The sequence below is a fragment of the Copadichromis virginalis genome, linkage group LG2 (assembly GCF_057382275.1).
Source record: "Copadichromis virginalis isolate Kocher_CV1m ecotype Utaka linkage group LG2, C_Virginalis_male_GT1.1, whole genome shotgun sequence".
Taxonomy (NCBI): domain Eukaryota; kingdom Metazoa; phylum Chordata; class Actinopteri; order Cichliformes; family Cichlidae; genus Copadichromis; species Copadichromis virginalis.
In genome coordinates, this window is record NC_140619.1 from 38,977,863 (window position 1) to 38,996,213 (window position 18,351).

Sequence of the window (18,351 nt, forward strand, 5' to 3'; positions counted from 1 at the left end):
GTGTTTGATGACAAGGAAAGGTTGAAGATTTTAGTGAAGACTCCGGTCAGTTCGTCAGCACATGCTCTGAGAACCTTTCCATGTATTCCATCAGGACCTGCCGCCTTCCTGGGATTCACTGACCTTAGAACACAGTTTTAGTACCCAGTGGGCATTGTTTAAAGCCCAAAGACTACCTGAGCATTGTTGCTGACCGTGTCCACATGGTCTGATGTCTGCTTCCAGCAGGACAATGAGTCATGTCACAAAGCTCAAACTAGTTTCTTCACTGGACTTAGTTGGCCTCCCAAGTAACCAGATCTCAATCAAACGGAGCACCTTTGGGATGTGGTGGAACGAGAGAGTCACATCACGGATGTGCAGCCGACAAATCTGCACAAACTGTGTGATGCTATCAAGTCAGCATGGATCAAAATCTGAGGAATGGCCAGTGAGTGTATATAGTAGAAATAAAATGGAGATTCACGTTAAATCTTAATTAATACAATACTTTGTTTTTTAACCCTCTGTTATAACTAATTAATATAATTAATTTCTGTTTTTTTAACAGCTGGATGTTAAAAACTGGTTTGTGTGCGTTTGTCTTTTTTATCCAGTGATAAATTTAAGATAAAAAAAAAAAACTTTTTAAAATAAATTCATTTAACTACCCTCTATAGTAAAGAAAAAAAGAGAACAAATATACATTATTGAACTATTTGTTTTCAGGTTCATTTTTATTTTATGGTTTGTTTAATATTGTGTGTACCTGTCCCAACTAAGTCGCTTAATCTGGTACATATAAAGGGGAGCTTTTCTTCTATGTGATCAATATTTTGTGCATGGTCCTGGACAATAAATAATGAAACTAAAACTGACTAATTATACAATCTTTTGCAAAAGCGACTATTAGAAAAATGGGAATATCCGTTCTTACTTTTGATGTACGGTAACACATCATGTCAGTGGATTGCATATAAGAAAAGTGGAAACATGTCACACTTTCCTGATGACAGCAACATCTTAAATGTTTAATTATTTCAGATATCACACTGGCTGCCACCTCACAGTGGACCCGTAACAGGCGCCAACCATCTGCTGCAGTTATGGATTCATTTTGGAAAACATTACTTGCGATTATGAACTGAGAGCCCTGTTCACCCAGGATGTGGAAAAGTACTGCAGGTACAGCACACTGAAAACATCTAAAAGCAGGTCAACATCGGCTCAGATTTATGCAGCAGGAGCTCAGTGAGTAGATCTAGACGATTATTTTCTATAAAAAAAATAAAATCGAGGTCAGCTGAAAGTATTCCTCCCCTCTCATCCATAAAACCTGATGCTAATAAATCTGCCTCAAATATTTAGCTGATAGTCAGCAACTGCAAAGCAAATGCAAAAATTAGCTTTGGACTACAATGCAAACGACTATAATAAAATGACATCTCAAGTTGCTCCAGCGGCATCGGAAAGTGAAAGGAGCGCTGTTTGTCTGCCAGACCTGGTGGCTAAATGAAAGCTGATCCAAACCTTTAAAGCAGAGTCGTTGGGCTAATATGTTAATGCTTGGATTGCAGCACCAGGAAATACCTGAGAGAGGTACACCTTTGGCCATCCACAGGAATGGGTGGAAAACTTCAACCTGAGAGCTCCGACTTTCTGTAACCTTCTTCTTCTCTGTGTCTGTGCTTTGTGGATCACAAAGGTTCAGGTGCGGCGAATAGAGCCCCCTAACATGTTAATGATGGTGGAATATTTCACTCCGAGTTTGTCAGTTTTATCCCCCATTAGCAGGCAGGAATGTCCTCTCCTCTTCTCCGCTCTGAGGCGATTGGTTCTCGTCTTCGGCTATTTACACATCACAGACAGCACATCTATTTAGGAAACAGCAGAGATAACGTCCGAGACATAATATGGGTGAATCAATAAAAATCTGTATATTCTGCCGTGTGTAATCTTTTCATAAACACAGACTGCAGCGGCGTGGTTGAGTTTCCTTTTGCGGATATTTCTTCACTAAGCTTCAGTGAAACAATCAGGTGAGCATTTTTGGTTTTAATCAGCTCCGGTGTGGATCAGTTGCAAGCTTGAGAAGAAAAAGATTAGATCATATAACATTGATTTGTGGTGCTTTTAATGTAGCAAGGGAACAACAAATATGTTATTTGTGGGTTTTTTAATATATATTTAAAAAAGAAACTTGTTGAAATTCCGGCTTTACATTAATACATACTGATGGCTAACTGTGTAACAATAAAAATAACTAGATGGTCTTCATTTAGTGAGTAAAAACCAGGAGTAAACTATGTAATGAAAGACTCTTCAAGTTTTGCCCCGTCTTTGAGGTCTTAAATCAATTTAAAATGTGGAATAAAAAAACAAAAAAAACCAAACCAAAATCCTTTCTTTAACTTCTGACTATTACATAAAAAAAAAAAAACTAGGAGTAAAACATCTTGTTTCATTCACAGAATGAAAATGCACTTATAAAATTCACAAATTGCTGATTTCTACGTACAAGTGTGTATATGAGACACAATCTGCAGACTTCACCCTCTTTATCACAAAGCACAACTTGGCTGCACATTAGGCTTCTGATTGGGCTGAAATACTCACTGGGCATTACTGAATAAATGGTGAAATATGAAGTCTGATCCAAACCATATGTGTGCAGAGCTGCAGAAGGTATTCTGGGGGATTCTTACACAGATCCTCAGGTTTACACTCAACCATCAGAGGAGAGTGTATAATACTATCCAGAGCTCTTCGATATCTGCAGCCAGCGAAGCAGAAACAGCTTTACGTGCCTGACTGCAGAGGCTCTTCAAATATGGAGTGTAAAAACAACACCGCTGGGGCAAACCGTTGTGCCGCTGTCAGGCATCCTAGCGTTTGGCTCTTTTGGAAGGGGGCTCCTCTGATTTCTGTCCTCCCCGCGTTCGCACAGCAGGAGGGCTGGTCTCCCGCTTACGGCCCCCTTTCGCTGCAGCTGCTGCCGCCTGGCCCCTCGTCCCGCTGCGGGAGGGAAACAAGGAGCAAGTGTCAATCCATTTGTTCAAGAGTCGTGTTCATGTTAAATATACGGTTATTTGGGGAAAGTAATGCAATAACTAATACGTGTAGAAACAGTGGAGCTTGTTCACATAATCTCTGGATTTGAAAAACGGTGCTGGAGACAGAGTTGAAAATAGAAGGGGAAAAAAAAGCCAGCTAGAATTTAACAAAGAGGAAAGTATTGTTTCCTTAAAAAAAATAAGTATGGAGAATAAGTAGAGAGAGAGAGGGGGGTCTTCGTTCTGTATCCATAAACTCTAGAGTCTAGAAGTTTAAAATAGAAACAAGACTTGAAGTCCTTATTTTGGGGCCTACTAGATTAATTTTATTTTGAAGGAATCAAAAAAGTGTACAAGCTAAAGTTAAACGCAGGCTGGTTTAGACACCATAGATGCGGAGAAACAGTTTTTAAATTATTGTCTTAAAACTAAATTTTGATAAAGTATTAAATGTACTACTTTGTAATAAAGAAAAATAAAAAATATATATTCAACTGTTTTTTTCCACCAATGAGCGATTTTAGTTGTACAAAGTTTAAGTTTTATTTTAAATTCATAATCTAGAGATAAAATAATTAGCTGATCTAAAAATTTAGTGATTAAAAAAAAATTTAAATAATTTTCTTTTTCCACCAAAAACCCACATTTCTTACTCCTAATGTAGCTAATTTAGTTAAATGATTATTTGACCTTCTTCTTGTTTGTTTATGTTAGTGGTATTGGGACACCTTTGAATTATAAATTAAAAAATAAATAAATAGAAATCACACAAGGTGAAGCACTGCAAGCAAAAATGTGTTTTTCTTTGAATCTCTGGTCAGTTTTTGATATTTTTCGCTATGTTGTTTCCTTGGAAGTTAACGGTCAAAATACAGATTCTGTTGTGTCTGTTTGCCATTTCTACAAATCTAAGCATATGTCATTAAAAATGAGTCATACTTATAATTTGGTGACTATTTTTAACTAGTTGCCAAAATATCTAACGCTTTCAAGTAAATACTACTTTCCATTAAATAAGCGACGACTACGATACAAACATTTACCGAATTTTCCAATTTATAATCTGGATTTTTATTTATTTATTTATTTTTTACACAAAGGTCATCTTGGAACATTTTATTCCGCAAAACAAGAAAAAATAAAAATAAATCAGACTTTTTGTGGCTGCTGATCCTACGTTTAGATTAAGAAGAGATTCAAAATCCCTGCCTTAAAAACCATCAACGACAATTTACAAAAAAAAAAAAAAAAAAAAAAAAAAAAAGAAGAAGAATTTGCATCTGGTTTTATGCAGTTTCAGATTTCTATTCTGGAAAAGCACACGTTTACATAAATAATGGCTCATTTGCAAATTTAAACAAAAGATTTCAGCGCAACCGTTACACTATTTACATGAAGAGGCCAAATGACCCAAATTAGTATCATCATCATCATCATATTAATCAATTACATACTGAAGTCCTATTGCCGCTGTTTGATTTACCTTTCTTAAACACAGCTCAGGTTCTACAGAAGACTTATTTTTATTTTAGGAGCTAATAAGTGAAAAACATCTTGAAATTCCAGGAAATCTTTTGGCAAAATGTTTTCTTTCACAGAGCAGCGACTGAGCTCGCTCGTGCTGCTGAAGCTCACCGTGTGCCAGCTGCGGTCTCCTCTTTACCGTTCTGTCTGCTTGCCCGGGTGGATGGTTTACTTGGCTTGTTTCTGGGGAACAGTAAAAAGAAAAATACAAAACAACAGTTGTTGCTTTAGTACTAAATCGCCCTTGATTTTATTTAATATGATTTGACAGCGACGATGCCTTCGAGGTGCAAATATTCAGCTCCAAAACAATCAAACACTCATTCGTTAACACTGGAGAAACTTTGCAGTTTCACAGTTCAGGTGAATTTTATTGCTCAGCATTCAATAAAAAAATATGTTGTTTTAACCCATCTGCAGGTTTTTGGCAATTTCTCTGTTTTGGTGTTACTGGAAATCTGAAATTTGAACCATCAGATAACGTTTAAATTACCTTTCAGCTTCCCGGCGAGAAGCCAACCGTGTTGTGGCTCTAGTTGCAGTTTCTTTTTCTTCCTCTCCTTCTTTCTCACCTTCATCTTCCTCCTCTTCCTCCTCATTCTGCTCACTGTCCTTCTCCTCTGCTTTTTTGACCTTTTTATCTGAGGGAAAGATGACAAAGTGTTGCAGGAGTTATTGGTTAAATATATAAAAGGTCTGTCAGATGGAGCTATAGAATCACTGAAGCACTCATCCACAGCAAATAATCTTATATCCTACCATCGTGTTAGCTTCACATTGACTGCTACAGCCTGTTGACTCCATTTTAATCACATTTTACCTGAGTCCTCTGTAGCTGCTGCCTTTGATGGCCGTCCCCTCCGACCAGTCCGCTTTGGAGTCGTCTCTTGGTCCTCTTGCTGTTGCTCTTCCCCGCCCTTGGAAGAGTTTAAAAAGGTCAGTGAACATACACTGGGAACTGTGACTGAGGTAAAAAGTCCTTACACAAACATCAGCCTCATTATAAAAAGTAAAGTATGCAGATACATCATTTTTAAACATACGTCTTGTGTCTTCTTCTCGCTGCAGCTCTGCTCTTTTACATCCTCGTGAGCCTCTGACTGACTCGCAGAAGGGGAACAGCCTGAAAAAAATAAATAAACCTGAGATACAAAGACTGCAAACTCACAACTGAAGATGTTTTTAAAACACATGAACCACTGTGGTAATTACACAGCTAGCCTGAGTGCTGTCTCACCACTGTCTTTATCAGGCTGTCGCTCATTTTGTTCCTGTCCACTGTTGTCCTGCACCACCTCCTCCGGAGCTCGAGCTTCCTGCAGGACAAAACAAGAAGAAATTCAGATGGAGGGTGCTGAATGCGTACTGGAAGGAGAGCAGTTACAGATAAAGAAATCTCACCTCCACACATTCACACACCTCCATTTCCTCCGATTCTTTGGTCTCCACTGTTTGTTCACCTGCAATGATGATTAATCAAAACATTTAATTTTTTTTAAGTATCTTAAAGCTCACTTATTTCCAGACTTTCTTTAAGCCGCTAGTTTTCAAACCTTTCCTTCATGGCCCAATTCAGAAACCAGATAAGTTCACACCAAACATTTACTATCAATCATTCACAGTACAAAGTCAAGTTACATTTAAATTACTTAAAGTTCCTGTTTGTTTTTCCCTTGTCAAAAAAACCAAACAAGCTCATATTCATCGACACACTTGCATAATTTGAAAATTCTTAATATGAGAAGCTGTTGAGGTTTGGCCCACTTGTTATCGATATAACATTTAAAAACCAGACTCACTGGTGTCAGCAGGATCGCTGCATTTGGCACTTGCTGCTCCTTCGCCGTCCTCTGGAACAGACGGCAGCAGACTGACCTCACTTTTGATTGGTTCATTTTTCTCTTCAGTTCTCTAAGAATAGGAAAAAACAACAACAAAAGAAACACTTAATGTACTCACTCTTACAAGGATAAAACATCAAAGTAAACCAACAATGTCACATGAGAAACAAAGGCAAAGAAGCTGTAACGACACGTGTTATTAAATATTACGGACATGCTGAGATTTTCTTAACACACCTCTTCCACTGCTTCCGTCTCTGCAACTTTCTCCGATGAGGTTTGTTCGGGACTTTCAACAACTTTATTTTCGTCTTCTTTCTGCTTATCTGAGGTTCAAAAAAAAGATGTATTTTATAAAAAAAAAAAAAGAGCAAAACTCAAAGAAAAAAAAATAACTAACAGCTTGTGTTGTACATTATTTTATACTCAGCAACCACTTTATAGTGCAAAAAACTACAATCTAGAGAAAAAACAAATCTTATACTTATTCAACATGTTGTTAAAGGGAACCTACTACGCTCATTTCCTATTAGGCTGCACATTTTTTAATCACTGAACTCTTCTAAGTTAGATTGGCACAAATCACAGTACTGAATAAACATTATTTCTCTTATACTAGGAGCAGGCGCTCGGTTCATTTGCCTGAATCAAGTCATTTCACTTCTCCTGCCGCTCGCTTTTAAGCCTGTTTTCTTCTTCTCAGCAGGAAAAAGAATAACAGATCCCAGTACCCAAGAAGCTAAAGAAGCATTAATTATCTAATAACACAAATAATATATTCATTTAAAGAAGCAGATATAGCCCTCCATAAAGTGCATCAGCTTTTTCGCCTGTGTTCAGTTTGTGTGTCCAAAGCCAAATCCATTTCTACATAATACAACTGTTCTTCTTATTTTCAGGTCATTTCCTTTTCGCACATTAACAGTGAACACTAATTTAAAGTGAGCAGCTTACCAGCTGCGGCTTCTTTGGGTGCTGATCGTCTCCGCCTGCGGCTCGGAGTCTCCTCCAACTTCTCCACTTGTGTTGGTTCGTCTTTCGTCTCCTCCTCTGTGGGTTTGGACGATCGTCCCCTGCGAGGGGTTTTTACCTCCACTGGCTTGTCCTGCTCAGCGTCCCGGAGATAAAAATAACAGCAAACGTGTATTTTTAAACACAAGCAGAGATTGTTTTTGTATTCTTAACAGTATTTGTGATAAAGGTGAAGTGAATGAAGCGTTATTTACCTCAGCAGGCAGCTGCTCATTCGCCTCCTCACCTGATGTGTTAAAGAAACAGAGTCAATGCATTAGTTAACTAGACTCTACCTGGTGAAGGACACTTTTCAGTGGTCATAACTGGTTAACATGTTGTTTACTGACTTTATTGGAAGGGTTGTGATGAAGCCATTGTCTTCAGCTAACCAATTAATAAAAATCATTTTTTACCAATCACCCTTTTGTCTTTTAATTTCTTTGTATTTTGAAATTAGGTGAAGAAATAAATCTCAGCTGCCATACCAGACTCTTTCTCTGCTGCAGCTTTCTGATTGGACAGCTTTCGTTTCCGCCTTCCTCTTCCCTCCGTTTTCTCCTCCTACAGAACAGAAAAGTGTTTGCATGCAGACTATTGTTCTATATTTCTGCACATCCATTTGAATGAATTTAAAAAAAAAAAACTTCTGAGAGTTACCTTTTCTGAGAGATCTGAGCCTTTCTCATCATCTTGGCTATCTGCGCTGGAGACATTACCTGGAAATTTCAAACAAGCAGGACCAGCTGAGACTAACTGTAAAAGGACCAGCTGACAAGTACCGAGCATGTAGAAACAAAATGTAATCCTCTTAAAAGCATTACTCTGGCAACATGTTTCAAACCAGATACAGCAGTGTAAACTCAACAAGTGTGAGTAATTTTCCAAAGGAGCCACTTGACTCACTGATTTGTTTGACTAGCTTAGACTCAGATTCTCTGGCCTCCTCAGTCTTGTCTGGGACACTGGTTTCCATCTAAACCAAACAGGAGAAACTGATCAGATTAAACAGTTAAGGATGAGTAACATGTAAGTGAGCAGGGGTAAAAGCTAAACACTTACAGTCTGTGGATCGCTTTTCTCTGCTGAGACATTTCCTTCCTCCACTGACTTACTCTCAGCTTCACCTAGTGGTGAAAACAAGGAGGTTAAAACGGCAGCCTTTGAAAGTGTTTTTATGAATTTATCTGAAATATTCACCATCTGCAGACAAACTTACTGTTAATTATGTCCGTCTTGGTCCCATCCTCGTCACCTGCCGCCTCCTCTGCCTGTTGTTGAAATAAGATGACTGAGTTTGAGTTGTAAAAAACATACAAATACAAACAAATGTATGAAAATAAACAGTTCTAATTTGTTTCAGGGTATTGTGGATCACTACTCACCTCGAGGTTTTCCTTTGTGACGACATCATCTGGCTCTGGTTGTTCTTTATGATGAGATGTAGTTATTTGTCAGTCAAACACACCATTGTATTTTTCTCTGCAGTAACTTATTTCAGCGCTCACCTTGTTCACCAGGAGTTTCAGTAAATTCTTCAGTGGTGTTGGGAACACCAGCCACCGTGTTTTCCTCTGTGCTTCCTGTGGGCTGTTCGGTTTCACACACAGCAACAGCAGCTGGAAAATGTATTATGTTAATATAAAGCTATGACACTGATGTAAAAGGAAATAAGTTACCGCTGTATTATCACGAGAAAAGAAAAAGATGTGAGGTCTGTGTTCAAACTGTTCACTCTCTCTCCCACTGAGACAGTGGGTATTTGCAAAATAATGGACTCAGTAGCTACTGAGGTATTTTGCACAACGTTTGGATGTAATGTTACTAATTTTACATGAACAAATAACAGAACCCTGGCCAGTGCATTTGGATAAACACATATGCAAACACGTGCAATTGCAAATACTTCAGCTGAACTCTATCCACCTACACGAGGATGAATGGGACTGTCACTACTAGTACCAACAGCAGTAACCATTACATTTGAACCCAAACATGATCTTTTTCTAACCATAGCCATATGATTTTTAAAGCCTTAACTTAAACAACTAATGTATTTACAATGAATAACTCCTTTAAAAATAAAATATTAAAAACAAATGATGTGGAAAAATCTGTAACATGTGTCACTGGAACTTTTTTGAATTTTTTTTCCAAACCACCAACTCCTCTAACTCCCAAAATGCAGATTTCGTGGAAAATATTGATTTTGTGTATATGAATGCCAATCAATACACATGAGAAAAGAAATGTGAAAAATCATGTTCGGGGACACTATTGATGCTATTCGGAAATCATCAAACAGTCTCTGACCTGCTGAGCTGCCAGGAGACTAATCACTAATCTTTCAAGTCATTCAAAACCATTAAAACTTAATGAATTGCTAAACAAGCAGCTAAATTATTAAATATGCTTCTGGTTTGGATTTCGGGGAGACATCTATACATTAAGTCTATCTCTAACGGATTTATTTTCTGACCATACACATACATCACCTCTGACGTACTCAGTGCACTACAAATGGCTCCCCGCTACACTGTGCACTACAGAGTGAGCGATTCAACAGCTGGAACTCAGCTATGCAGATCTGGATTTAATGAACATGACAGATCAGAAAGTATACCCTCTTCAGGTGGTACTGCTGGTTTCTCATCCGACTGCATTTCAGGAAATATTTCAGTATTTTCAGCTTCTTTTGAAGGAATTTCATCTGCAGTAGCTTCATCCTCCTATGATAGAGAAAACATCAGACAATAGAAACTCAGAAAATACCACTGACAAAATATTCAGATTAAGTATAAGTATAGTTAAACTACATATTTTTGATTTGTTGGAGCTGTGACATTTACCTTTAGAGCCAAAGTCTTAGAGGTTTCAACATCTGAAATGACCATGTTTACCTCTGTGCTTTCTGACTCATCTGTAAAGAGACACATGTTTAGCTCTGGTTTATTCTTACTTGTTTTACAGCCAATAATACACAATGGCACAAACCTGCAATGTCTGATTTTACATCAGCAAGCTCATCGGGTTCTTGAGATGCAACTGGTGATGGCTCAGCAGCCGGGGACTCAGTTTCAGCAGCCGGGGACTCAGTTTCAGCAGCCGGGGACTCAGTTTCAGCAGCCGGGGACTCAGTTTCAGCAGCCGGGGACTCAGTTTCAGCAGCCGGGGACTCAGTTTCAGCAGCCGGGGACTCAGTTTCAGCAGCCGGGGACTCAGTTTCAGCAGCCGGGGACTCAGTTTCAGCAGCCGGGGACTCAGTTTCAGCAGCCGGGGACTCAGTTTCAGCAGCCGGGGACTCAGTTTCAGCAGCCGGGGACTCAGTTTCAGCAGCCGGGGACTCAGTTTCAGCAGCCGGGGACTCAGTTTCAGCAGCCGGGGACTCAGTTTCAGCAGCCGGGGACTCAGTTTCAGCAGCCGGGGACTCAGTTTCAGCAGCCGGGGACTCAGTTTCAGCAGCCGGGGACTCAGTTTCAGCAGCCGGGGACTCAGTTTCAGCAGCCGGGGACTCAGTTTCAGCAGCCGGGGACTCAGTTTCAGCAGCCGTGTGCACTTCCATAGGAGGAAGCTGCTCCTCTTCAGCTGTAGTTGTCTCCATTGGTTGTGGGGCGGGCGGATTGACCGCCGACTCTTCTCTTGCTTCTTGGCACAGTAAGCTGGTCGACACTGTGCTGTCGGGATCCATGGAGAGCAGAGTCAGAGCTGCCTCTTTCATCTTCATATCAGCATCCTGAAGCTCCATCTCGGATGTCACATCCTCTCGGGTGTTCTCAGGTGGAAGTCTCGCCTCTGCTGACGTGCAGACGTCCATAAGAGTCAGCAGGGCGTCGGCCTCTGCAGGCACAGCTGGCATCTCGCACAGGCGTGACTCCGTCTCTCCCTCGGGCGGCTCGGGGGTGATGTCGCTCAAGGCGTCACAGGTATCGTCTGAGAACAACGTGGTGACGGTGGTGGTGACGGGATCGGAGTCTGTGCTTGTGTCTTGGAGAAGAGGTCGTTTCTTTGGCAGATCATCCGTCTCAAGACTCAGAGAGGAAACCGAAGGGGATTTATCCAACTTTTCCAGTTTCTCCTCTCTTGGTGCTTTCTCTTCTTGACTCTCATCTTTCTTTTCTGAAACTTTATCCTTCTTCTCCAGCTTTTTCTTTGCACTTTTACTGTCAGATCTCTCCTGTGAAGATTCTTCAGAGACTTTGCTCTGGTCTTTTGCATTTCCCTCTTTCTTCTTCTCTTTTGTTGCTTCAGGTTTGCTGACGCATGAAATCCCTGCACTTTTGACATCCGGACTGTGAACTCTCTTCTCCGTCTTTGGCAGCACTGGAGTCTTCGCCTCCTCTTTGGATTTTGATTTTGATTTTTCTAAAATTCTTCCTTTTTCCGATGATTTGACCCTTTTTGGATCTTTGTCACTTTCCGAGCTTGACCTGTGTAATTTCTGTCCATCTTGATCTGCTTTTGTTTTTTCCTTCTCGCTGTCTTTACTGTCAGTTTTAGATTTGAGTTTATCTCCAGGCCTGTCCTCACTGTGGCTCTTTGGCTTTTTCATGACGTCCTTGGAGTGTTTATCTTTCTTCTTGCTGCTGTTTGACTCAGGCTCCATGTCGGATCGATCCTCAGAGGAACCTGCAGAATCAGGGCGAAGCAGCTGCTTGAAATCACTTTTAATTGAGGTTCTCTCCCCTTTGGCCTTTTCCTTTTCTTTGATCTTATCTTTGTCCTTATTCTTGTCCTTCTCCGTTTTGATAGCCTCCACAGATGAAGTCTTCACCTTCTTTGGATCTTTAGAACCTCCGTCTTCAGAAACATTTTCAGACACCTTGCCTTCTTTTGTACTTCCTGTGATCTTCTTCTCACTTTTGATCTTGGGCTTCTTCTCAGCTTTCTCTTCAGAGGATACTTTAACAGCACTGCCTTCCTTCTGCTGAGATTCATCCGCCTGATGTTCAGATTTTTTCTCCTGCTTCTGTTTGAGCTTGGCACGTTCATCGGACAAGCTGCGTTCTTTCTCTTTGCGTTCTTTGGAGTGAAGCTCTTTGTGAGACAGACGGTCAAATTTTCCAACCGATCGTTGTCTGAGAGCCTCTTGGGAGCCTAGCTCCAGCTCCAAGATGAAGGAGTGTGTCCTTCCTTTGTCAGCTATCTTCTTTGCATCGCTGGAATCTTCTGAGATGCTGCCGCTTGTCCCTCTGTATCGCTCATCAGAATATGAAGGTTCGGACAGATTTTTCATCAGCTTATGTTGTGGTGTCTTTGAGGTGGTAGATTTCACTTCCTATTTTCAAAAATAAATGAAAAACACAGAGTTACAACTCATGATGAAAACCTGATGCCTGAAATCTGTTTCATCAACGTTAGCTTTTACATACCGTTTTCTTTACAGCGTCTCTCGTGTCTCCTTTCTTTTTGCCTGAAACATCTCCCTCTTTCCTTAAAAAGTAAAATTAATATGTTCATTTTTACGGTGTATATTAAGAAAAAAAAAAAAGCATCTACTGTACAAATTGTGTCCAAGCCTTTACACACCTTGAGTCTAGTTTTCTCTTCCTGTTGAGAGCCATTTTTTTCTCCAGAACTTTCCTCTCTTTGCGGGCTTCTTTGGCTCCGGGGCCTTCGAGGGCAGCGGAGTCGCTGCTCTTTTGTTTTTTGTTATCTGTGGAAGACATTGAGCCTTTTACGTCATGCAGATGTTACAAGTACACAAAGTTATTTCCAGGAGAAAATAAAGGACAAATATGCAACCTGGCCAAGGGAATACAATTTACGGAGTTTGTGATGTGAAGTTTGAACTAAATATGAGTATAAATTTTCTATTTTTGGACAACATCCAGACAACTCGACTGAAAGAAAAAAAAAAAACGAAAAAAAACGAAAAAAAAAAAAACATGTGATCATCCCAAATAGATCAAAGGAAAACACAAAATTTGTAGGCACAAACAACTCTTTATTAAACTAATCTTTTAGGGGGGGGGTTGTGCTGTAAAAATGTAGCACATCCCAAGTGTTATGTACACACAAAATGGTTTTCTCAGGACTCCATGCTGTCCTATAAATAGTTAAGTAGACCCTGTCATTCAGTAGCTTGTAGAACCACCTTTAGCAGCAATAAGTTGATATTCTAATTTTTGGAAGACTTTATCAGTCTCACATTTATCAATTTTATTTATATAGCACTTTATACTGTACGGTAGAAACCCTACTGTATTATTCTAGAGGAATGCTGTCTCACTGTTCTCTGCAGCATTGCTTCAGTTCATTGCGGTTTGCAGGCATTCATTCAGATCCCGCCACAGTCTTCCAGTGAGGCTCAAGTTTGCACTTTGACATTGCAACCTTGATTCTTTTCCAGTCATTCTTTTTTAGATTTGCTGCGGTGATTAGGATCATTGTCCTGTTGCATGAAATAGTGTCAGCTAAGTTTCAGCTGTCGGACAGATGGCCTAACATTTTAAATCTTGAACACTTTGGTATACAGAGGAGTTCATGCTGAACTCAATGACTGCAAGGCAGCCCAAATCGTCACCTCTCCATCGCCTTGTTTGACAGCTAATATGATGCATTTAGTTTTTGCAGGAATGGCACAATGCATTAGGGCTGAACACCTCCACCTCAGTCTTGTGGTTTAGGGGCAAGAGGCTTTCTCTTGAAAACCGTTCCTCCACAAGAGCCAAACTTGTGCAGCCTTTTTCTAAATGCACTGTCATTAATTTTAATGTTTAACATGCTAATTGAGGCCCGAAGAGTCTAGTTTTTGCATTTCCTCTGAACTTTGACCGCAGGGTGAAATTCTGGCACTGGCATTGAATCCTCCAGGCCAGCAATTTGGTAAGTCCTCTGCTATTTTATATGTGGGTGGACTCTTTGCAGTCCCGTGAAAGCATGGGGCAGGGAGTATATAACTAAACTAAAACAGTAGAATACACAAGATGAGGAAAATGAAGAAACACTGAAGGCCACAAGTGTGTATGACATAAAAACCTTGCTCTTCAGCCTGTGCTGCTTTCTGTTTGCGCTTCTCTTCCATTCGCTCTCTGTTCTGTTGTCTCTTGAGCAGCCGTTCTTCTTTGTCCTTCGCCTGGAAGGACCCCAGTTTGTTAAATAAATGTACTTAAAAGACAGCAGATGACACCATAAGACATAATGTGTTCAGTCTATAACCGTCCATTGATCTAAGCTTTTCATTTAACTAGAAAAAGTTTTAAATCTCTGCACGTAACATGTTAACATTTAAATAGCTCACCGCAGAACGACGGCGTTCCTCCACAGTGATCTCATCATCTGAGTCGCTATAGTAACGGGAGTAGAGGAAGGGCTTGTGAACATAGGCCTTGCGGCGAGGTTTACGCTCTTTGTCTTCATCTCCTGTGTCTCCAGTGCTGTGTTTTTTTTCTTCCCTCTCACCTTCATCTGGGAGAAAAAGAAGCAAGTACATACAGAAAAAATATTTTAAAATATTTTCAAAGTGCTCCAACTAATGGTGATGTTATTCAAAAATAGAAAGCCTGCTGCCGGCAGAGACCATCAGGTGGAAGCTCGCCCTCTTCAGAAGAATCAGACAGCTGCTGCTCATCTTCACTTTCCCCCTCGAATGAGGACAGGTCGCTGGTGTGGACAGAGCTCACTGTGATGTCACTCAGGCCTTCCAGGTCAGAGTCCTCCAAAGAATACTCTGCAGGAAAAAGGTACTTAGAGATTTTAAACTTCTTTTAAGTGTAAGTGTAAGATAAGATAAGGTAACGAAGTGAAAACCTGAATATCTTTTAAATTCTTCACTTGTCCAAATAAGCACAGAATCATGGCATCATCACATTTTTGTTGTGTAAAGTAAATTTGCATTAAAGCCATGTCCACCATAAGAAAATGCATATAAATCCCTTCCCTGTGACAAATGTACAAAGTAATGTGAAGTAGGGAATGTAAATGCTGTATAGACAATCATACAATACAATAATTATGGTCTTAAAACTGTTTATTAATACTCACAACTGTATATCTATAATCTGCTATAGATTTTCATATTTATAACCATACATATAACCTGTTCATAGCTTGTACATTCACTTCAGTTATAGCCTGTACATACTTATAGTCCTCTGTCAGTGCGCCCCAGGGTGGCTGTGGCTACAATGTAGCTGCCATCACCAATGTGTGAATGTATGGGTGGATGACTGGATGTGTAAAGCGCTTTGGGGTCCTTAGGGACTAGTAAAAGCGCTATACAAATACAGGCCATTTACCATTTATAGTTATAGTATATTCATAACACATCATATTATTGCTAAAGCACTTTCTGGATGGATGCAAACTGCATTTTGTTGCCTTGTACTTGTGACGTGTGCAATGACAATAAAGTTGAATTCTATTCTGTTCTATTCAATTCTATTCTATTCTAATGCTAAATAAATATAAACGTGACACGTTGTGTGTTGTACTAGTTATAACTACATGTGACAAATAAATAAAGAATTGAATTGAAATATAAAAACAAACAAAGGATGCTGCAGCTCACCTTCTTTTATCCTCTCTCTGGCCTTCTGTTTAGCCTTGCTTGTAGATTTCAATAGATCATCATCCTGTTTTTCTTCTGAGGGTTTTCCACTGACTTTGCTTGCTGTTTTATCCTTCTCATCCTCTGTCTGCTCCTGAGCCACAGACTCCTCATCTTCCATTTTCACATCCTCCTTTAACGGCTCTTTTCCCAGTTCCACCTCTTCCTGTGTTTCCTCTGTCTTTACCTCTAATGCCTGAACCTCAGCTGACAGTTTTGCTTCCTCTTCTTCTTCCAGTGGCTTTACCACTTGGTGACTGTCACCTTCCTCAACAATACTCATGTCCTGCTCGCTATCCTCCACCATCACCTGCATGAAGTCATCTGCCGATTGACTTTTACGTGCTTTTTCGGGTGCCGAGCTGGCTCTGACGCTAGCTTCTTGGTTTAGAGAAGTTATAGTGTCCAGGATGGACATGGCGTCGCTGGCAGTGGTAGTTGGAGTCGATGTTGAGGCTGTAAACATGAAATGACACTTGTTCAAATATTAAAATATTTGAGAGTAATCAAAGATATAAATCCACACGTGACATTTGCAAGCTGATAAAAATCATAAAATGTTGTGTACCCTGCTCAGGAATGCTGCTGTCTGGTTTGACCTCTGTTGAAAGCAGAGGGGCTGGTGGCTCCTCAGAGCAGCTGCCAGGGGACAGAAATTCACGGACAACCCTCTCCACCTGCGGCCTAAAGATATGGTTGATTTTAGGATCCACCACCTGGGCCACAATCCTGTCCACTCCCTGCTCCAGCATCCCAGATCTAAGAGACACAGATTGCGGTAAGTTTAGTTAATGTCGACAAGCCAGAACGAGAAGGAATACTATGTCTCACTTACTGCAGGACAAGCTGTCTGATGTTGTTTCTCAGTTGGTTTTTGTTCAAATGAGGGCTCCATGTGTGATTGGAGAGGTGATTGGAGACAAAGTTGTCCACTCGTTGTTTCAGATTCAAGTAGGCTGGCTGTAAAAGATTTGAATGTTTCCATTACAAATATCACTCCCAGGCACACAAAGGAGAACATCACTGCAAATGGACATTACATGCTGAAATGAGACTTCAGACCTGACTAAAAACAGTTGAAATTGATAGGTTTTTAGGAATGGCTTGGAGATGAACAAAAAAAGCAGGAGTCCTGAGCTGGAGGTGGCAGAACCGTAGATGGGAGTGACAAGGACGGACAAGCAGAAATGAGTATATTAGAGAGATATTTCAGGTTGAGTGTATTGGAGAGAAAGTTACAGAGATGGTTTGGACATGCACAGAGGGATAGTGGATACACTGGACAAAGGATGTTGAATTTTTAACTGCCAGGCAGGGGGGGAAAGGAGAAACCACAGAGAAGTTTAATGGATGTAGCGAAAGTGGACATACAGTAGTACACACATTTAGTAGCCTCAATTAAAAGGTAGCTTCTGTAGCCAAGCTGAGACCCCAGTGTCAAAACAGCTTCAACAAAAATACAGATAACGCACAACAGATAGTCCCCTAAACTGAATTTTACACTCATTAAGTAAAACACCGTCAAATAATGTGTTATGAGCATGCTTTTAGTGCTTACCTTTGTGTCAACGTCTGCCAAACAGTCCCTCCGGAACTGGTCAAAGAGTCCCTGGGTTTTTAAATGATTTACGATCATTGAGACCAGCTGCGGATCTCCCGGTGGTAAACCAGCCATGTCTCAATTTAGTTGGCTTAGAATTTGGTGACTAAAAGCGATAAGGCTGTCAATACATCAGGTAAATTCCGATCACAGAGCACCAGCCTTCTGTTTATGGTTTGTGAAGTTCGAAGCAAGGGTGACCCGGAAACACCGCCTGTCCTGTCAAAAGAAAACCTTAGCCGCTTCAGTTGAACCGGAAGAGTTATGAAAGCATTCTTCTATATCAAAATAAAAGCGCCACGGTTAAAAAAAATAGACATTAGGCGAATTAGTTATTATTTTAGCCAGGTTTAAAATCTCGAGTTCTCAGTTTTTCATGAACCTTGTAATATTTAGCGGGGCATACAGCTACTGAAATGTATTGAGCTAACTCTTGGTTATCTGACATGTTTTGTGCATCTCTGCCGATATAACTAGGCACTGAACACTTTGTGTGGCACTGTCTAGCGGTTTGAAACTGCAAGGTGTATTCAAACCCAGACGTTTTGCAGGTTATATGTGTAATTTGTGATTCCGAGTGACAAATATAGCAACGAAACTGATGGTTTCCAAACATAATAATTTCCGCGGTAACGGTTAACTATCAGTGAGATTATTTTGTGTTACTTTTAATTAACATTTGCAGTTTAAGTTAGAGCGCTCATTTTACAAAATTTGACACACGAGAGAAAAAAAATTAAAGTCCAGCTGTTATTGCGGACTGTTCTTTCGAAGTGAGAGAATTGTGTGAGAGCA

At 40.2% G+C, this 18,351-nt stretch overlaps 1 protein-coding gene across 2 annotated transcripts; it reads right to left on the minus strand.

Annotated features, from left to right (window-relative positions):
- Window positions 1-1,168: 1,168 nt before the first annotated feature.
- On the minus strand, window positions 1,169-17,766 carry bod1l1 (biorientation of chromosomes in cell division 1-like 1). 2 transcript variants are annotated; one of them, XM_085434126.1, is made up of 30 exons: window positions 17,515-17,766; window positions 16,792-16,916; window positions 16,525-16,715; window positions 15,918-16,412; window positions 14,928-15,077; window positions 14,649-14,815; window positions 14,387-14,483; window positions 12,935-13,061; window positions 12,778-12,838; window positions 10,403-12,683; window positions 10,258-10,328; window positions 10,032-10,137; window positions 8,917-9,027; window positions 8,794-8,837; window positions 8,628-8,679; window positions 8,471-8,535; window positions 8,315-8,384; window positions 8,069-8,127; window positions 7,897-7,972; window positions 7,624-7,655; window positions 7,352-7,502; window positions 6,635-6,723; window positions 6,356-6,467; window positions 5,976-6,016; window positions 5,794-5,872; window positions 5,600-5,679; window positions 5,377-5,473; window positions 5,050-5,197; window positions 4,668-4,739; window positions 1,169-2,994 (listed from the first exon to the last, which is right to left on the minus strand). In XM_085434126.1, exons 1-30 carry the CDS (start codon window positions 17,629-17,631, stop codon window positions 2,865-2,867), a joined length of 5,496 nt encoding a protein of 1,831 aa, XP_085290252.1. In that variant the 5' UTR covers window positions 17,632-17,766; the 3' UTR covers window positions 1,169-2,864. The 2 variants fall into 2 exon arrangements, with proteins under 2 accessions (XP_085290252.1, XP_085290243.1); XM_085434117.1 differs by having other exon boundaries at window positions 5,958-6,016.
- Between the last annotated feature and the right edge of the window lie 585 nt (window positions 17,767-18,351).

Bases quoted from the DNA above. Each gene is read 5' to 3' on its own strand.
- bod1l1 (XM_085434117.1), bottom strand. From the start codon at position 17,631: ATGGCTGGTTTACCACCGGGAGATCCGCAGCTGGTCTCAATGATCGTA. The intron at 12,839-12,934 runs GTGTGTAAAGGC...TTACTTTTTAAG, and splicing joins AAGAGAAAACTAGACTCAAG to GAAAGAGGGAGATGTTTCAG. The intron at 7,973-8,068 runs GTAACTCTCAGA...TCTGTTCTGTAG, and splicing joins GCTCAGATCTCTCAGAAAAG to GAGGAGAAAACGGAGGGAAG.